At 40.3% G+C, this 21,681-nt stretch overlaps 1 protein-coding gene across 1 annotated transcript; it reads left to right on the forward strand.

Annotated features, from left to right (window-relative positions):
- The first annotated feature begins 37 nt into the window (after positions 1-37).
- LOC134750768 (protein fem-1 homolog A-A-like) lies at positions 38-20,238 on the forward strand. Its single transcript, XM_063686009.1, has 15 exons — positions 38-291; positions 2,162-2,312; positions 2,839-3,014; positions 3,363-3,480; positions 4,013-4,177; positions 6,437-6,653; positions 6,698-6,844; positions 7,445-7,578; positions 8,837-8,929; positions 12,659-12,726; positions 14,324-14,424; positions 16,098-16,217; positions 17,194-17,327; positions 18,529-18,703; positions 19,821-20,238. The coding sequence occupies exons 1-15, from the start codon at positions 125-127 to the stop codon at positions 20,132-20,134; spliced, it is 2,280 nt and encodes a 759-aa protein (XP_063542079.1). The 5' UTR covers positions 38-124; the 3' UTR covers positions 20,135-20,238.
- The last annotated feature ends 1,443 nt before the right edge of the window (positions 20,239-21,681 follow it).

Raw genomic sequence — 21,681 nt, forward strand, 5'->3', positions numbered from 1 at the left:
TAACTTTTGCTCAATTGTCAAATGGCTCCTTTGTGTTGTGATTGATTGATTTTTATATTTGTTTTGATCTCGAATCATTTCGCACTTTTTATCATCGTATCGGAAAGAATAGTCATACCTAGTCATGTGGGACGAGGAGACGGAGACGGAATGTGTCAGCGACATAGTGAGGCTTACGGCTTGGAAAGCTTCGGATACGTACGGGGTCCTTTACAATGATCTTATGCAGGAGGTGAAACATTCTGCGCCGGGCGCTAGGCTCTCGGCACGTCTTAGAACAGCACTTGAAAGGTAACTCCCGTCCATAACATTAATTTAATTTGCCATACCTACTACCTACCTGATACTAACTATGCATCAATATGGTATACTTTATTTCTGTCATGAGCAAGGAATGTAAAAGATTCATATCCTGTAAAATTGTGGGTATTTTTAAGTAATAGGTATTTTTATTGATGGTATTTTCTTATTGTATTGTATTGTCCTGTGAAAGTATACTCTACAAAAACTATTGCATATAATTTGTAATAAGTAACTATGAATAAAATCTATGCTTGGAAAATCCATCATACATAAAATAAGAATATGATATGGAACTTATTTTATTTTTATAAAAACTCATCTGACCTTAGGTATGTAATGCAAATAGGGTTTACCAGATGACAGAAATTTTCCTGACATGTCAGAAACTTTTGCCGTTTGTGAGGGATGCGGCCGGATTACGAAAATGTCAGGAATTTTTATGACTATACTTTTTTATAAGTTACTTACATTAAACCCAAACAAATTTAAATAATGTAAAAAAATTACAAATGAGATAACTTAATCAATATAATTGGTTAATATTTTATCGTGTATATATAATAACCGATTTTGCATGTACAACCAGCCTTAAAGTTTATAGTCTATGATTGTTCATTATTTTTAGTATGTGGGTATTTTTGCACTTTGTAATTTTTCCTCAGTCACCTGTTGACCACGAATGCTGTAAAGGGTTCGAAACGTCGGGATGTATTATAAATTCAATATACGCGATATAATCCGTTTTCATAGTTTTATTTCATGGTTAATATTAATTAACATATCTTTGTATACATAGTTTTTTTTATTGTCTATTGCTTACAGTCAATAGACTAATAAGAGGGCTCCAAAAGAGCTTAAAAAGAATAGTAAATGGAAAAGACCAACTCGTTATATTTATGCTAAACGTAAAAACAGTTAGTCTACATTGTGAATAATAATCTTTGAAGAAACCAATAAATTAAAAGGTATAAAAAAGATCATCTCAATCTGAATTAGGTACGTGAGTCACTAATCATCCACATGTGTGATCACAAACAATACGTCCCTTTTAGAAGAGTCCCTTAAGAGGATAGTGGACACTTGCTTCTCCATACAAACATTTTCCCTTTTTTCCTTCTATTGACTTTTTTTTCTGTGTGACAGCAAAGAACCAAATTAAGTTTTTTCTCCTGTTAGTGGGGTAGAATAGAATGTGACAGGAAACAAAAACAAAAGGTTGTTTATATTGTAATTTATCATTATGAAATAAATAAACTAAACTAAACTATTATATCGCAATATTATCATCGAAATTCAGGACAGCACATGTGCTTACGTACCCAGACTGGTTTTGTTGGGAGTACCCTCATATTTCAATACACTACATGCCTTCCCCTCGAGATAGTTCACTAAAACTAACTTTCACTAATTACTGATAGTTCACTAACACTAAGTTTCACTGTTCATTGGTAACCAAATTAAGTTTTTTCTCCTGTTAGTGGGGTAGAATAGAATGTGACAAGAAACAAAAACGAAAGGTTGTTTTTCAAAAATGACTTTTTCACATCACCAATTCGAAAAAGGGCTTTTTCTCCCCTGCTAGAAGGGATCAAAGTAACACTTTATTTTTAAATTTTTTTGCGCATTTTTTTAGCCAAAATAATATTTTCAAGTATTATAATTACCTCATAGGTGATGTAAAAAGTAATATGTGTCACATGGTAGCAAAATTATTTCCATCTTGGGCGTAACACTCTCGGTACTCTCGGGATTCTATTATAGAATCCATCGCTTCGTTTAGGATTCAATTGTACGCCCTCGCTGTAAATATGTCATTTTGCTCCCTTGTGACACAATCTACAATTCCACAACCATGCAGACTATCCCCTGATGACCGGCGTCTCCTTTGCTCCCGTACTCGCGACGGCTGCGCTCCCCTCTTCATAGCCTGCCGACGCGGCAACCTGGAGGCTGTGGAGTATCTTGTACATGTCTGCAATGCTGATCTGGAGCAGCGCGGCGTTTTCGAGGTGAGGGTAAGCCACAATCATCTGTCATCAACTCATCATCATCATATCATTCTAAAGACGTCGACTTTACGTAGTTAGCCGAAAGTTGACGTTTTCCGGCCGGAGGACAGTGAAATATTTTTTGTCGATATCAACTCAGTATCATCTTCCTCGCGTTGTCCCGGCATTTTGCTACGGCTCATAGGAGCCTGAGGTCCGCTTGGCAACTAATTCCAAGAATTGTCGTAGGCACTAGTTTTTACGAAAGCGACTGCCATCTGACCTTCCAACCTAGAGGGGAAACTAGGCCTTGTTGGGATTAGTCCGGTTTCCTCACGATGTTTTCCTTCACCGAAAAGCCACTGGTGAATATCAAATGATATTTCGTACATAAGTTCCGAAAAACTCATTGGTACGAGCCGGGGTATGAACCCGCGACCTCCAGATTGCAAGTCGCACGCTCTTACCGCTAGGCCACCAGCGCTCTCTATTGATAGCAACTTTAAATGTCATTTATTTGACTTGCAACCTAACTATAATTTCCCAGGTCCCTGATGAGCGTTCAGTTCACTGCGTCACAGCGCTCTGGTGCGCCGCCGTGGCTGGCCACCTGCCCGTGCTTCGGGCCCTTGCCGACGCCGGAGCTAAACTAGATGCTGGCTCGGACTCCGGGTCTACCCCGGTCCGGAGCGCCTGCTTCATGACCCACCTCGATATCGTCAAGTATGACATGCTAAGATTTGCTTTCATTTTTAGATTAATTTGTAATTTAGATTAAGGTACGATGGGACTGGCGTAATCTTAAGATTAAAAGTCCCTAAATAAAAATGAATTAAAAAAAAATTGTTTAGATACGAAAAAGGTTTGATTGGCTATTTGTGGCGTTCCATGTCTAAAGGGTCCTTATGCTCCATGTGCATGTGCAGAGAAGGATTTTTTTCTGATGGAAAGCCACATTTATTTACTAACTAACAACACAAATTGGGACAAATTGAATTGTCATTTATAGTATTGTATGAATCTTCTCAAATTTTTACGCCTTAGACCCTAATTTATTATTTTTCGTTACAGGTTCTTAGTGGAACGCGGTGCTGACATACACCGGCCGAATCACAATGGCGGAACGTGTCTCATCAATTCTGTACAATCGTTGCGGTTATGCACATATCTCATCGACCATGGAGCTGAGGTGAGCATTACAAAGTTAACGATGATAAAAATGTCGTTAACAAGTTCGCAAAACCCCAATATATATCCTGCCTCGGGAAACGTCAAAGAATGGACATCGGTCGAAATTTTTAGACATTTTGCAAATTGGTATTATTTTATAAGAGGGGGGTGAGGGGGGGAGGGGTTTATCAATCGTTTTGCAAAATAGAGATAATTTACTCATCGGTTATTATGCGCTTTAACCAGTTCAGATATTTAAATTAACTAAAAATCATTACTAAAGTTTGCCATATCACGATTTTCAGTGCCCCTTTTTTATCTATTATAAAAAATGAATTTCTGAGCAACCCCATACTATCCATAAGCCATTACTCTATCCTCGCAAGTCCCCGTGTACTTGTACAAGTACAAATTAAATTCGAGTTTTGAACTCATATAGAAATAAAAGAAAGTTCCAAATTCGAAAGCGATTTAATTGCCATAAAATAAAAGGCAATAATAGGCTGACATTCAAAACGGTAAATACTTAAATTAACTATGCCTTCTTGCAGGTCGATGCAACAGACATGCAGCACAAAACCGCCCTGCACTATGCGATACAAGAGCACCGTCTTGAAACAGCGCGTCTACTGTTAGCAAGAGGTGCTGATCCGCGCCTTACTTCTCGTGCTGGTGACGATGCGCTACGTACTGCCGCTCTGAAGGGAGCTAGTCAGGTATATAGTGTAGTTGTCGTAGTTTGTTCGTTATTTCCACATTGTCGTAAAAGTATCGTGGTCACGGCACCAATTGAAATTGTTTTTAGCTTAGTTGATGCTACCAGCATACCTTAATACTTTGCTCTACGCACTACCGCTTTAGAAGAAGCTAGTCGGTTAAAAATACTTATATTTGTGCTCATGACCCTCTAAACAGGGGATAAAATTTATAGTGTCGGGGGATTACGCCATATACTCGCCATATAACAACTTAAGAACAAAAAACAAGAGAGCCGGCGCAAAGTGGACGAATAAGCCCATAATAAGTGTATTAAACCGGTTTACCATCAAGTCTACGTCCTGGGCTGCGGAAGATTGCCACCATTCCCACGGTGTTACGGAAGGGTTGTGTGTTATTTGTTGTGCCGTTGTTGATATATTACGCACTGCTGCTCTAAACGAAGCAGTTTAGGTAAAGTAATATCAATAATGTGTGTCTGTGTACTGTCAAACGACAGTGCCATATCCGATTTTATGGAAACTAGCTAAGTACGATTCCGAAGAATACCGTCAAGAAAACGCCAATTTTATGTTAGCAAGATCTATTTCAATATTTAACCCAATAACCCAAATTTACCTAATATAAATTACCTATCATAATCAATGAAATTTCATCGCCATGTATTCTGCTTCACTGAACGATAATGCTACCACTCGAATCAATTATATTTTTTTTATTACAAACAAATGTTAAAATTACAAGTTATCAAAGCTACGATTACGAATTAAAGAGGACACTTGCTATCTCAAAGATAATCAGTGTGAATAACCTATTGACATATTCTGCTTTCGTGGACGATAACGCTTTATATACGCATGCAGACTTTTTGTTTATTCACTATTAATTAGCTATAAATTAAAATTTATTGTACTTCCCCAAGGTTGTTAGAAATATATTGCTTCTTAGTAAAACACTATATTCTATATTGTTCAAAAGAGATGACGAAAGACATATTACACATAACAATCGTACTAAGGCGAACTTGTTCCTTTAACCTTTTGAACGCCAATGACGGATATATCGGCACCGCAGGTCCAACGCAAAAGACGGATTAATCGAATAAAGACCACAGAGCAACATAGACCTACGTGCATGTGCATAAAGTTCAATATCAGTTTTGACACTCCGGTGACGTGGCGTCCGAGTGACAGCTATTGTGTTTGACACGGCGTGGAAAAGGTTAAGGGATTACTTCTAACCTCTCACGTCTATGACAATTCCTTCAAGTTTCTTTTACTTAGTTGTAATTAAAAAAAACAATTGAACACTGATTTTAAACTCACGATTTCTACACATTATTAAATTGTAAAATGGAAGTCCCATTCGCGTATGTACACGGGGACAACGCTGTCCTCGAAAAGTCGGAGGTAAATCTTAAAACATGAATACGCGATTAAGTCCCGTTTTACAATTTAATAATTGAAGAAATATGTTTTTACCGTATTTTTGTTACTTAAATGTAACATTTATAAATAGGTAAAGTTCCAAAAAATGTCTACAAACATTTTAAGTGCCAGCTACTCCGTATAAAATGAGATGTGTCCTATACCTCCCCTAAATTATGGTCCCCAATCCCCACCATACCACGCGACAATTATAGTTATAGGATAGCGATACCAAAAGCGTTTGAAACTTTATTTTTTCTTTTGAATTTTGATGAACAATCAATATGTATTTTATTTCATATTTGGGTGAATACACTTTTAGAACACTTAATTTCGTGTCCCTAGACCTACCGACCTAGACCAGTAACGCAGCGGAAAAAAGTTTTTCCCATTGAAAAATCAGGGGCACACCATTATTGTATTTTTCTGCTGCGTTACCATACAAAATGTAACTTTTATCTGATCAAGTTGTTAATTTTAATGTGTTAATTAAATACTTGTGTATCTAATAATGCCTGTGTAAACAAAAAGTAAAAAAAATCAACATGGTTTTTGAAAAATCGATTTTTCTTTGCTAGGGAGTCTAACACACGAAATCAGTGTCCTAAAAGTTGATTCACCCATTTCTAGGTTTGTAGGGTTCCGTACCTAAAGGGTAAAACGGGACCCTATTACTAAGACTCCGCTGTCCGTCTGTCTCATGAACCGTGATAGTATTTGTGTTGCCGCTATAACAACAAATACTAAAAAGTACGAAACCCTCGGTGCGCAAGTCCGACTCGCACTTGGCCGGTATTTTTAAACAGTATACAAGCTATACCCTCTCACCAGGTGGTGGCACTACTAGCGGCGCGCGTCCGCTACGGCCCCTCCCGTCTCGCCGACGCATACGAATTGTTGGGAGCCACTCAACTGGACGAATTCAACGATGTGTCTGCCTGTCTGGCTGCTTGGAGACGAGCCACTGCTCTGAGGCATGCCACGGGGCAATACGTGCCTAAAGTACCTGAACAGGTAAATAAATACCAACAAAAAGTGCTAGAAGAAGGTTAACTTACCCCATGTGTCTAGTTTGCGTATATGAATTGTTAGGAGCTACGCAAACGGATGAATTCAACTATGTGTCGGCCTGTCTGGCTGCTTGGAGACGAGCCACTGCTCTGAGGCATGCCACGGGGCAATACGTGCCTAAAGTACCTGAACAGGTAAATAAATACCAACAAAAAGTGCTAGAAGAAGGTTAACTTACCCCATGTGTCTAGTTCGCGTATATGAATTGTTAGGAGCTACGCAAACGGATGAATTCAACGATGTGTCTGCCTGTCTGGCTGCTTGGAGACGAGCCACAGCGCTTAGGCATGCCACGGGGCAATACGTGCCTAAAGTACCTGAACAGGTAAATAAATACCAACAAAAAGTGCTAGAAGAAGGTTAACTTACCCCATGTGTCTAGTTTGCGTATATGAATTGTTAGGAGCTACGCAAACGGATGAATTCAACGATGTGTCTGCCTGTCTGGCTGCTTGGAGACGAGCCACTGCTCTGAGGCATGCCACGGGGCAATACGTGCCTAAAGTACCTGAACAGGTAAATAAATATACCAACAAAAAGTGCTAGAAGAAGGTTAACTTACCCCATGTGTTTAGTTTACGTATATGAATTGTTAGGAGCTACTCAAACGGATGAATTCAACGATGTGTCGGCCTGTCTGGCTGCTTGGAGACGAGCCACTGCTCTGAGGCATGCCACGGGGCAATACGTGCCTAAAGTACCTGAACAGGTAAATAAATATACCAACAAAAAGTGCTAGAAGAAGGTTAACTTACCCCATGTGTCTAGTTTGCGTATATGAATTGTTAGGAGCTACGCAAACGGATGAATTCAACGATGTGTCTGCCTGTCTGGCTGCTTGGAGACGAGCCACTGCTCTGAGGCATGCCACGGGGCAATACGTGCCTAAAGTACCTGAACAGGTAAATAAATACGAACAAAAAGTGCTAGAAGAAGGTTAACTTACCCCATGTGTCTAGTTTGCGTATATGAATTGTTAGGAGCTACGCAAACGGATGAATTCAACAATGTGTCTGCCTGTCTGGCTGCTTTTCAGACGAGCCACTGCGCTTAGGCATGCCACGGGGCAATACGTGCCTAAAGTACCTGAACAGGTAATACAACATCAAAACACTAAAAGTTAACCTAGACCCTTACATCTGGTTAAATGAAAAATTTGACGTCCGGTCTGCCTAGTGGGTAGTGACCCTGCCTATGAAGCCGATGGTCCTGGTTCGGAATCCCGGTAAGGGCATTTGTGCCATTTTCAACCAAAAGGGTACTTATTGTCGCTTGTCAGTAAGGCGCTATTTCCATATAGCTTCAATTAAAAATCTACCTTATCGACAAGCGACAATGTGTTACGTTTTGGTTGAAAACGTCACATTTATTTGTGTGATGAGCACAGATATTTGTTCCCGAGTCATGGTTGTTTTCTATGTATTTAAGTATTTGTATATATTTAAGTATTTGTATATTATGTATATCGTCTGAGTATAAGGGTAGGGAACCGATCTCCTAATACGGCAACACTCTGTAGCTGGACAGTGTTGCCACATTATGAAATCGGTTTCTTACCCCTTTTTTTTGGGGTTTCGTACCCAAAGGGTAAAAACCGAGACCCTATTACTAAGACTCCGCTGTCCGTCTGTCTGTCCGTCTGTCCGACAGTTAAAATTTTCACAAATGGATGTATTTCTGTTGCCGCTATAACAACAGATACTAAAACCAGAATAAAATAAATATTAAAGTGGGGTATACAACAAACGTGTTTTTTTTGCTGTTTTTTGCGTAATTTTGCCGTTTATACAATTTTGGTGTTTGACGATCCTTTTGTGAATTCTTATTATTAAGTTTGACATATCTATAATAATTCAATGTTTTTAAGAATAATAATAACTGCATCAATAAATTGCTCTGATTTTTAGATTAAGGTAATATTTAAAACTTGACAATTTAAAAGTGCTTGTTGCTAGGCCTATTTGAATAAAGAATATATTGAATGAATTGAATGAATGGATTAGAATAATGGTACGGAACCCTTCGTGCACGAGTCCGACTCGCACTTGGCCGGTTTTCTTGGATTTAAATTGAAGTGTCTGATTACTGGTTCCCTGTTCCTGTGTGTCTCTATCACTACGTAACTGATACAGGCTTTCTTACATGTTCTTCTGTCAGCAGGAGCCGCGTAAGGCGTTGCTGTACATGCGCGAGTGGCGCACTCTGGCGGAACTAGAAGCGTGCGCGGCCGACGCGGACACTTTACGCATACAGGTTGGTTAAAGTTCTATGGAAAATTGACAATTATTCAGATTCTTATGTTGAAAATCAATGTTCATATACGTCATAAGCTACGTGCATTCCAAATCTCAAGGTCTTGTTTGTAATCGACGATTCAAAAGTATTTTTGCTAGGTAAATATTATTACACTTTATAAAACAAAGTCGCCTGCCGCGTCTGTCTGTTTGTGTGTATGGTATGTTCGCGTTAAATTAAAAAACTGCTGAACGAATTTGCATACGGTTTTCACCTATCAATAGAGTGATTATTGAGGAAGGTTTAGGCACAAAATAAGAGCCCGGTTACGATTTTAGTCGCAAAAATGTAAAGTTGATAGATTTCTTCTGTGAAATTGTACACCTTTTGTTACCTAATTGAAATAACAAGTACTGGTTTCTATTAGCACGACTTCTTATCTCTAGGTTTATCAGATCAATTTTTTGAAAAAAGGCTTACTAAATTAGTAATTAATTTTTTTCTGATGGACGTTTAGGTAAACGCGTGTAAAGCACTGATTTTGATGCTCTTATTTGTAAATTTCGTAAAGTTTGGACTGCTAAAAATGGTAAATTTGTATTACACATATTCTGTACTCTAGGTTTATCAGATTACATTGTTGTTATATGACTTAGAGTTTGAGGAAATGAAAGTTAAACGAATTCAATTTTCTCCAGAAATTACCTAAAAACAAGTGACAATTTCTCCGAAAATCTACTTATTTTCGACGTAGATTGCATACTCAAATAATCTGCAATGTTTACTTAAACTGTTGCTGTACTTCATTTTATTAAAATTGCAACTTTTATTTTCTGACGATTTTTTAAAAACTTCCCCTTTTACTGGTATAACATCGGTGACACGCGCACACGGCCTCAGTCCCGCGCGGGAGCTGGTAGAGGCAGGACGTTTGTTGATCGGCTCCGCACGTTGCATCGACGACGACGAAGTTATTTATCATTGTGTGCGTCGCTCGCCGTGTAAAAAGTTATATTTGTTTGCGTGTTTGGCTGTACTGTGTGCGTGTAAACTGCGACCAGAAACTTTAATCTTTGGGTTGTAAGTACTTGTTTATTAACCGCCTTAAAAAAAAAGGAGGTTCTCAGTTTGATCCGTATGTTTGTATATATGTATGTATGTATGTATGTTCGCGATTATCTCGCATTTGGCTGAACCGATTTTGATGCGGTTTTTAGAAAAGTGTTTGTTACATTCTGGAGAAGGTTTTAGTATACATAGAGCTGAGCTGATGCTGAACCCTGGCTGTACCTAGTGGAACGCAGGTTTAGTGCAACATAGGCACACGCTGCTTTGGTCTGTCTTGATGAGCAATTAGGAGAGCAGTACCCAAGATGGAGCTGATGCTGAACCCTGGCTGTACCTAGTGGAAATCAGGTTTCGTGCAACATAGGCACACGCTGTTTTGGTCTTCCGACACGTCTTGATGAGCACTTGGGAGAGCAGTACCCAAGATAGAGCTGATGCTGAACCCTGGCTGTACCTAATGGAACGCAGGTTTGGTGCAACATAGGCACACGCTGTTTTGGTCTTCTGACACGTCTTGATGAGCAATTAGGAGAGCAGTACCCAAGATGGAGCTGATGCTGAACCCTGGCTGTACCTAGTGGAAATCAGGTTTCGTGCAACATAGGCACACGCTGTTTTGGTTATTCGACACGTCTTGATGAGCAATTAGGAGAGCAGTACCCAAGATGGAGCTGATGCTGAACCCTGGCTGTACCTAGTGGAACGCAGGTTTGGTGCAACATAGGCACACGCTGTTTTGGTCTTCCGACACGTCTTGATGAGCAATTAGGAGAGCAGTACCCAAGATGGAGCTGATGCTGAACCCTGGCTGTACCTAGTGGAACTCAGGTTTCGTGCAACATAGGCACACGCTGTTTTGGTCTTCCGACACGTCTTGATGAGCAATTAGGAGAGCAGTACCCAAGATGGAGCTGATGCTGAACCCTGGCTGTACCTAGTGGAACTCAGGTTTCGTGCAACATAGGCACACGCTGTTTTGGTCTTCTGACACGTCTTGATGAGCAAATGGGAGAGCAGTACCCAAGATAGAGCTGATGATGAACCCTGGCTGTACTTAGTGGAACTCAGGTTCATTTATTGTTATCAGAACTTCCACCTCCTTTTAACCCCCAGTACCTACTGCATGTTAAACGTGTAGTAGCTCTGGTCAGGTGCCTGCTTCATCTGGCAGCCCTCCAGGTGTTTCCAGGTCTTGAAGAACTTAACCTGCCTACAGCATACTCTACCAACTTCAGATTAAAAGAGTTTTACCCCTGATCCGATGCGTCCAGCAGCACTCCAGGTGTTCCAGGTTTTGAGCTGTCTCCGTCATACACTACCCACAACACGTTGAGCGAGTGTTACCCACCCTTTGCCCTCGACCCTTTGCACTCAGCAGCACTCCAGGTGTTTTAGATCTGGAGCTTTCCCCATCATACACTACCAGCAGCACGTTGAGCGAGTGTTACCCGTTCCCCTGACCCTTTGTACCCAGCAGCACTCCAGGTGTTCCAGGTCTGGAGCTTTCCCTATCATACACTACCAGCAGCACGTTGAGCGAGTGTTACCCCTGACTCTTTGCACCCAGAAGCATTCCAGGTGTTCCAGGTCTTGAGCTGTATCCATCGTACACTACACACTACCAGCGGCATGTTGAGCGAGTGTTACCCCTGACCCTTTGCACCCAGCAGCACTTCAGGTGTTCCAGGTCTTGAGTTTTCCCCATCATACTCTACCAGCGGCACGTTGAGCGAGTGTTACCCCTGACCCTTTGCACCCAGAAGCACTCCAGGTGTTCCAGGTCTTGAGCAGTATTCATCGTACAACCAACAACACGTTGAGCGAGTGTTAGAAGAGTGGAGAAGAGAAGAGGATGACTTTGGAAATAAAAATTATTGTACACCCTTCCCAACGATTAAGACTATCTCCATAATATCAAATTCCATCCAAATCGGTTTTATTGGATCCCATACAAATTTCCATTACCCCCCCCCCCCCCCCCGTTTCTGGGGTAAAACCTATCCTATGTCCTTCCCCAGGACTCAAACTATGTCCATACCTCATTTCATCTTAATCGGTTCAGCGTTTATTGATTCCCCATACAAATTTCCACCCCCTTAAAGGGTGAGTTCTTGAATAAAAAGTATTATATGTCCTTCCCCGGGATTAAAAACTATCTGTATACCAAATTTCAACAAAAGGCTAGTTTCCCCTCTGGGTTGGAACGTTGGAAAGTCAGATGGCAGTCGCTTTCGTAAAAACTAGTGCCTACGCCAATTCTTGGGATTAGTTGCCAAGCGGACCCCAGCAGACTTCCATGAGCCGTGGCAAAAAGGCTGGGATAACGCGAGTAAGATGATTATATATATATATATATATATAAGATATTGCCTTAGTGCAAATCATTATCATCATGTAGTTTAGGTGCATAATTTGTTAAGGTTTTGTGTAACCCGCGCGAAGCCGGGGCGGGTCGCTAGTTATAAATTAATAATAATTTAAATGTTAAATCACGCTTCCGGGTGGGACTAAACATGTGCCGTTTTCAATCAAAAGGTACCACATCGTCGCTTTCCATAAGGACGCTCTGACAGGTTATTCGTATAAAGATACAATCTAATTTCGTCCTTATGGTAAGCGACAATGTGGTACCTTTTAATTGAAAACGTCACATATTTAGAACTATAAACATGTTATTAGGCGCTGCTAGTGTGCTGCCGCGTGTTGGGCAAGGAACATAAGGAACACGTCTTCCGACTCATGTACCGGTAAGATCACTCATTGCTATAATATAAAACGAAAAGTAATAATATAAGTAGAGAAATAAATAATAAGTTTTTAGCAAAAATTTCATTTTTTTTGGTACAAGCTTTTAGCTTTCCACAGACAACTAATACTCATCGAGACAATTCTTAAAACCCCAAATACAGGTTGCGTTGTTTTATCACAGAGTTCCTATGGCCACTTCCTATGTCCATCATCAGATCAGCTCCATGGTACCATAATATTACATTGTCTCCCGACTTACACACATATGCAAATTTTCAGCTTCATCGGAAACCGGGAAGTGGGTCAAATTTCACTTGTAAGATTTGACCCGTACAAACATACATAAGATAGGTAAATACAATTAGCTCCATGCATGAATTTATTTTTATTTTTGGATTCATAATTTATATCGTTGGAACACCGGAAATGATAAAAATACTTTTGTAAACCTTAACATTATTTTATTAAAAAATATATAAAATGTTGAAAATTTTTGAGCGGTTGAAACGCTCATAATTTTTGGCGCGAATTCGACAGAGCGTGATGACGTCACACGTTGGGCGGCCCAACTGACGTTTGCTACTAATGACACTAATCTGTCGAACGCGTGACGTCACGTGGCGTTTCGAGCGTTTCGCTCACTAGCTTTTCGCGGGCAAATTTTTGTACTTTTTATTTATAATTTTAAGTAATTAAATGGTAATTTAAAAACGGAAATGCATTTGTAACATGATATAACGGTAACAAACATCCGAATAAAACATATTTCGTTCAAATATAAACTTCATGCATGAGGCTAATTCAAGTTTAGTAAAAGCTTGTAAAAAATGAAGATGCCGATAGTTGAACTTATTAGTTTTGTTTAATTTGCCACTAGGAACTGTAATGGTTAGACATATTCATATTAACAAAGATATATAACTCCGTAATAGATGGATACAGTCTAAGGAAAAAACGTGCCTCGAAAATCAAGAAAATTTGATTCTCGTTCAGAGGGCGCTACTAGTTTTGCCATACAGTCGTATAGATGGCGTTGACGGTTTCGTTTGTTATTTAACAATTTTAACGCATATCAGTGAAAGAACATGGGTCAAAATCATAAAAATAATTAATGCAAATAAAAAAAAATCATTTATCCATATTTAAATACATTCTATCGTATTTTTATAAATCTTCATTTTTAGTTTTAAAGTGTGTCGACAGATGGCATTGTTTTTACTGGGGTTAAAAAAAATTACTATGACAGTACCGCTCTAGTATAAGTTACTCTATGATATTAAACATAAGCTATACAAAAAAACTTTGAATTTTTTTTAAGATGTTCTGTACCTAACTTGGTCCGAAACATTTTAATCTAGGCTTATATTGACCGGGATATAGACCGAGATTACCTTTTGTTTTGTTTGATGCATGTTACTGTATGCATGCATGTGATGTCGAAATATCGGGAGCTTAAAAACAATATAAAAGGTAATCACGGTCTATATCCCGGTCAATATAAGTCTAGTGAAACTAACCGTGAATCATTCAAAACTGTTATTTTAATCTATACCTTATAGGGATTCTGGTTGTGTTTATGTGAATATGATTTCTCAGTGGAGCGTCCTATGCGGACTCTTTTCGGTACCAGCGTTGCATCGACTTGTGGACGTGGGCTCTCGAAATACGGCTAGAGAAGGACTCCATTCTATACCCTGGTAAGATTATTTGGTAATCCATACTAATATTATAAATGCGAGTCTGTCTGTCTGTCTGTGTGTTACCTCTTCACGCTTAAACCACTGAACCGATTTAGTTGAAATTTGGTATACAGATAGTTTGAGTCCCGGGGAAGGACATAGGATACTTTTTATCCCAGAACTCACCCCTCAAGGGGGTGAAAAGGGGGGTGGAAATTTGTATGGGGAATCATAACCGCTGAACCGATTTAGATGAAACTTGGTATGGGGATAGTTTGAGCTGTGGGAAAGGATATAGAATAACTTTTATCCCCGAAGTTATCCCTTAACGGTTTAAAATATGGGGTGGAAATGTATACTGTGGACCAATTTGGGGGTGAAAAAAGGATGGATTAAAAAGCAGATTTGTTTAAGAGTTAAGGTACCCAAATTACTAATTCCACGTAGACGAAGTCGCGGGCAAAAGCTAGTGTATACTAATTTTAAGTTGTAATGGTTATACGTCAGGCTTCAAGTCAGGTGTTATTAACACTAACTGCCCCTCGCTTTCGCTACTGATCGCTAGATCGATGCGTCTGTGCATTACAGGTAATGCACAGTCTGTTTTTAGGGTTCCGTTCCCAAAGGGTAAAAACGGGACCTATTACTAAGACTCCGCTGTCCGTCTGTCTGTCTGTCACCAGGCTCATCTCATAAACCGTGATAGCTAGACAGTTGGAATTTTTACAGATGATGTATTTCTGTTGCCGCTATAACAACAAATACTAAAAAGTACGGAAACCTCGGTGGGCGAGTCCGACTCGCACTTGGCCGGTTTTATTTCATACCGTAGACTAAAATGACATTTCATGTGTTGTTAGTTTTTTACGTCTTATAAATAGTGATGTGCTACAACCGATACTAACCGAAAATAAACTATTGGGAGGTACTTATATTTGTTGATGAACGCGAGAGAAAACGCACTGAGTACATCCGATCACTATACGAGTAAAGTAACGAATGTCGAATACGTAAACCAAAAATACCAAAATGGCGTTGCGTCAGGTCGGCGATCCGTCAATGTCATTTTATTTAATGTTTGAGTAGATTAGTAGTGAGTAGATTTTATTTATTGTTTATTTTTTAATCATGTAGTGAGTAGATTGTTTGTTTTGAATTTAAAATTAATTTAATATTTATCGATTATTCACAAACCGAAATCAAAGATCAGCACTGTTTGGTTTAAGCTGGTCTGGTCTCTTTCGCCCCTTTTTTCGCTAATACCTTCGCTATCGAACACGTATTAAGTAGCTCTGTCTCTTTTTGTAAAAATTGGGGTGGTGACAGGAACCGAATCCCATGCGGACGGTATCCGGTATCCGACGGTTGAAGAAAAAAAAATCGCTCGTGTACGGAACTTTTTGCAAACGGATATGACACTTTATTTCAGTTTATGGATTTGACCGCATTGACTTTTAATTTTAAGGACACGGGACTTGATCGCGTAAAACTTACGTTTATTTATGGCCTGACGGTTCGGATTCGAACGTGACGTTACGTTCGTGGTCACAGGCAGACTGGCGAGGAATTGTACCAACATGTTGCTGCGCGGGTTTTGCGAACTACACGCACTTGACCTTGATTATTAACTTGTACGCTAGGGTTGTCACTGCCTACACACAACACTCACGATACTTCCTTTATATTTTTAGACACATGTCACACAGCGTGCGCGCTAACGCGGTTGCTCCTCGACGCCCGAGGCGCCCTCCCCGCCCAACCCCACGAAGACGTCGTGCACATTGCTGAACTACTGATGAACGCATTGCCCGGTTGGTATAGTTCTCAAACAAATGATATATCTACATATAAATAAAAATACTTTCCTCGTATTCGAAATGAAAAGTAGAGTCTTTAACTCGGGTGAAATACATCATTTCAGCCTCGCCAAAACTCTTCGGCAGAAATGAGTGCCTTTCATCTCTTGGTTAACAATTTACTATTTCATTTCTCATGCTCTAAAAGAGGGTAATTTTTTTAAGATAAACAAGTGAAATATGGTTTTAAATGGATTTTAACTATAAAACTCCCGTGAGACTCAAACATATTAGATTATTTTAAACCGAGTCACTCACGTATTATTAAGTCGAATAGCTCGACATGTTTCGGTCCAATTTACGAGGACCGTCTTGACGGACGCCATCCTCGCAACGGAGACGTCGTCGGGCGCCGGCCCGCAGTACACGCCGCGCCCTCGACCAGTGAACACGTGTCGTGTCTCCGTGAAGACGGTCCTCGTAAATTGGACCGAAACATGTCGAGCCATTCGACTTAATAATACGTGAGTGACCCGGTTTAAAATAATCTAATATGTGAAATGGATTTGTTATACAATTTCCATTCTGATATTTATCCTCATTCCATAAATAACGATACTTTTAATTGTTAATTGAAAGTACCCTCAAGAAATATCTATACTTAGTCATGTTTTTTAAAAACGCATGCATTTTACTTTTCTCGTATTCGAAATGAAAAGTAAAGTGTTTAACTCGGGAGATAGGACACAATACAGCCTCGCACTATTGGCGCTCTCACTGCGTTCGAGCGCCAAACTACCTCCGCAGGAATGAGTGCCTTTCATCCCTTGGTTAACAATCTACTATACGGACATTTGTGCCATTCTCAACCAAAAGGGTACTTATTGTCGGCTGTCAATAAGGCGCTATTTCCAATGGAAATAAACCTTATCGACTAGCGACAATGTGGTACCTTTTGGTTGAAAACGTCACATTTAATATCTTGCTTCAGAGGCCCGCGAATGGCTAGTGCCTCGGCCCGTGTTTAAGAAACAAGCGGACACGTTCGACCGCGCGCTGCGCTGCCTCGCGCACCTCCTGCACCTCGTGCTGGAGACTGCCGCTACTGACGAGGAACGCGCACGTGTGAGTACATTTATTGTTTCCCTACGCTATACACTATACCTATAATATGTAACAATACTAATTAATATGATAAGGCTCACAATTGTAAAATTAATTGACATATTTGTACCTACACAACCCAAAACCTTAAAACAATGTAATCTATTAGAGTTTTGAATGATTCACGGTTCACGGGCGTAGTGACACCGTGAGTGTAGTGTGTTTGGACAGACCAACGAGTGTGAACGCGACCGGACCAACAAGTGTGAATGCGACCGTTGGTAACGTTGAAAGTGAACGCAGCCGACGCGCAAGAATGAGGGTAGACAGAGCGCTGTCTACACAACTTTGACACCCACCCGCTATCTTCAGACACCCGTGAACATGATGCATGTAACTGCGTCGAAATATCGGGAGCTCACAAATAATACAAAAGGTAATCACGGTCTATATCCCGGTCAATATAAGTGTAATGTAATCTATTTCATGTAATTAAATGTAATTAAAATAATGTAATCTATCTCATGTAATTAAATTAAATTTTTGACGTGTAATATGTAACAATATTATTAATAAATGAGTATGAGTATGTATACATACAAGTCTCTTGGCGACCACGTACCGGAAGATGCAGCGTGGGAAGGCCGCAGACTAGATGGACCGACGATCTGGTTAGTTGCAGGAAACCGTTGGTTGAGGGCAGCGAATGACCGTTCATTGTGGAGATCCTTGGGGGAGGCCTTTGTCCAACAGTGGACGCCTTTCGGCTGAGATGATGATAATGATATGTATCTTAATTTTCAATTTTAAAAAGGAACAATACAATAAGGTATTTCAAAACGCACTAATAGTATTTTATACAATCGTGATATAGTAGAGAGCTTTTGAGTCGAGTACCGTATTTAGGCAACGAAGCTTGCTGAGTTGCCTAAGTTAGGTACGAGATTGAAAAGCTTTATTATATCACTAATGTATACGATACTTTTCCTACGAGTAATCTAAAATAATACTTTTTTTTCCTTCCAAAACCTTCCAACCCAGGGGAAACTAGGCCTTATTGGGATTTTTGGGATTAGTCCGGTTTCCTCACTACTATAATAATCCGACCGGATAGTACGTCAATATCTGGTATGCGACCGCATATATAAACAAGGGCCGGATAGGCCGGATAGTAACTGAATATCCGGTGCATCTCTAAAAATTATATGTATTTTTTTCGCAGGTACACCGTCGAATGCGTCGCGTAGTGGAACTGCAGCTCCGCTCAGCGCACACCTGCGACACACTCCTCCACCTCTCCGTGTCTCGCCTAACAGTCATCCGTTCCTCTTATTGTGGGGAGGAAGCAGGCGCCCTGTTCCCTAGCGCGAGCCTGGCTAAGTCGTTACTGGCTGCAGGTAAGACCATCATCAAATATACGGCCCGATTCGAATCACATCACGAAATCACAGTGACGATCCTGATCTGTCAGTGTCAAAGTGTTAGAAGTGAAAGTTAAGTTCCAATAATTATAATATTTCGTTAATGCGTTAGTGTTTGCGAAATAATTATTTTAAAAGGTCATATGTCCCTGCAGTAACCGCAGTGTTTACGGCGTTTTATAAACCGCGCAAGAATTATTTTTAAACCTTTGTGTAATTTTAAACTAGATAGATATTAATGTTACACAATAATAAAAATAATAGAGAACCCATGAATACAGGTAATTAATTATAACCAGAGCATAAATGAGTAGGTACCTACTTTCCGGAGTAAAGTTAAGAATTTAATGTCGTTAAAATAAACATTTTACCAAAATAAGTTAAGGTTGCTACCTATTTCAAATAGGTAGATATCTAACTATAAATTGTTCGTAACAAACACTACATGTTTAATTAAAGAAATAGTACCCACGTAGCTTTTACCTATCGTAAAAATTGTCAGTGTGGCGCGCGGTGACGTGCGTGCGTGAGGCAACCAACTGGCTTGCTTTTCTACCGTGAACGGGAGGCGATTCGTAGGTATAAATCCGAGCTCGCGCGGAGAGTTCCATAGGCCTGGCTTTGGCAGGTTATTCTTTTAAAGATACAATCCATGCATGCATCCTCTGGAGTTGCAGGCGTACATAGGCTACGGAGACTGCTTAACATCAGGCGGGCCGTATGCTTGTTTGCCACCGACGTAGTATAAAACCTTTTGCTTGAAAACGTCACAATTTGTGTAAAAAAATGTCCTATAATATTTATTTATTTGTTATTTATTTGATTCTTATCAGTGTTTTTAGGGTTCCATTCCTAAAGGGTAAAAACGGGACTCTATTACTAAGACTCTCATGAACCGTGATAGCTAGACAGTTGGAATTTTCACAGATAATGTATTTCTGTTGCCGCTATAACAAATACTAAAAACAGCATAATATAAATATTTAAGTCGGGCTCCTATACGACAAACGTGTTTTTTTTTCCGTTTTTTGCATTAGTACGGAACCCTTCGTGCGCGAGTCCAACTCGCACTTGGCCGGTGTTTTTCTTCCAGGAGCGGATCCTCTCCGGCGCAACACGGCGCGCTGCACGGCGCTGCACGTGGCCGCGCTGCCGTACAACTTCAGCTCCGCGCTCGTGGACGCGCTGCTGGCCGGCGGCGCGCACCTCGACCAGCCCAACAAGTTCGGCGACTCCGCGCGCGAGCTGCTCGCGCTCAACGCCGACAGCGACGTGCGCCCGCTGCGGCACGTCACGCTCGCGTGCCTGGCCGCGCGGGCGCTGTGCAGGCACAAGCCGGGGCTGGCGTTAGATTCCCCGATCATACCGAGGCATCTCGTGCAGTTCTTGGATTTACATCGCCCTTAGTTGTTTCCGTTTTGTCACAGTTTCTAATTTGTCACATCTCTGTTTTGTTACAATAACAATTTTGTCACAAGATTTGTCACACTTCCATTATGTAACATTTCAATTTTGTCACTATTTTTATTCAGTTTTGTAACAATTTCTAGATATTTTAAATGCTTCGTTATAGCGAACTGCTAAACACCAAAAGCGGCGCGCGCCCACTGCGACACATTACCCTAGCATGTCTGGCCGCGAGGAAGCCGGGGCTGGCGTTAGATTCCCCAATCATACCGAGGCATCTCGTGCAGTTTTTGGATTTACAACGCCCTTAGTTGTTTCCTTTTTGTCACATTTCCGTTTTGTCACAATTTCTAATTTGTCATATTTCTGTTTTGACACTTTCAAGATTTGTCACACTTCCATTATGTAACATTTCAATTTTGTCACTATTTTTATTCAGTCTTGTAACAATTTCAATTTTCTTGCTTGTAAGACTAGATATTTTAAATGCTTCGTTATAGCGAACTGCTGAACACCAAAAGCGGCGCGCGCCCACTGCGGCACATTACCCTAGCATGTCTGGCCGCGAGGGCGCTGTGCAGGCACAAGCCGGGGCTGGCGTTAGATTCCCCAATCATACCGAGGCATCTCGTGCAGTTCTTGGATTTACATCGCCCTTAGTTGTTTTTGTTTTGTTACAATTTCTAATTTGTCATATTTCTGTTTTGTTACAATTACAATTTTGTCACAAGATTTGTCACACTTCCATTATGTAACATTTCAATTTTGTCACTATTTTTATTCAGTTTTGTAACAATTTCAATTTTCTTGCTTGTAAGACTAGATATTCTAAATGCTTCGTTATAGCGAACTGCTGAACACCAAAAGTGGCGCGCGCCCACTGCGACACATTACCCTAGCATGTCTGGCCGCGAGGGCGCTGTGCAGGCACAAGCCGGAGCTGGCGTTAGATTCCCCAATGATACCGAGGCATCTCGTGCAGTTTTTGGATTTACAACGCCCTTAGTTGTTTCCTTTTTGTCACATTTCCGTTGTCACAATTTCTAATTTGTCATATTTCTGTTTTGACACTTTCAAGATTTGTCATACTTCCATTATGTAACATTTCAATTTTGTCACTATTTTTATTCAGTTTTGTAACAATTTCAATTTTCTTGCTTGTAAGACTAGATATTTCAAATGCTTCGTTATAGCGAGCTGCTCAACGCCAACAGCAACGTACGCCCGCTGCGGCACATCACGCTAGCGTGTCTGGCTGCTAGAGCGCTGTGCAGGCACGCAACGGGTTTGGCATTAGATTCCCCGATCATACCGAGGCATCTCGTGCAGTTCTTGGATTTACATCGCCCTTAGTTGTTTTCGTTTTGTTACAATTTCTAATTTGTCATATTTCTGTTTTGTTACAATTACAATTTTGTCACTAGATTTGTCACACTTCCATTATGTAACATTTCAATTTTGTCACTATTTTTATTCAGTCTTGTAACAATTTCAATTTTCTTGCTTGTAAGACTAGATATTTTAAATGCTTCGTTATAGCGAACTGC

The sequence above is a fragment of the Cydia strobilella genome, chromosome 20, assembly GCF_947568885.1.
Source record: "Cydia strobilella chromosome 20, ilCydStro3.1, whole genome shotgun sequence".
In the NCBI taxonomy this organism is placed as follows: domain Eukaryota; kingdom Metazoa; phylum Arthropoda; class Insecta; order Lepidoptera; family Tortricidae; genus Cydia; species Cydia strobilella.

Coding starts and splice junctions, on each gene's coding strand:
- LOC134750768 (XM_063686009.1), top strand. CDS start 125: ATGTGGGACGAGGAGACGGAGACGGAATGTGTCAGCGACATAGTGAGG. Junction 3,481..4,012: donor TCATCGACCATGGAGCTGAG/GTGAGCATTACA, acceptor GCCTTCTTGCAG/GTCGATGCAACAGACATGCA. Junction 12,727..14,323: donor GTCTTCCGACTCATGTACCG/GTAAGATCACTC, acceptor ATGATTTCTCAG/TGGAGCGTCCTATGCGGACT.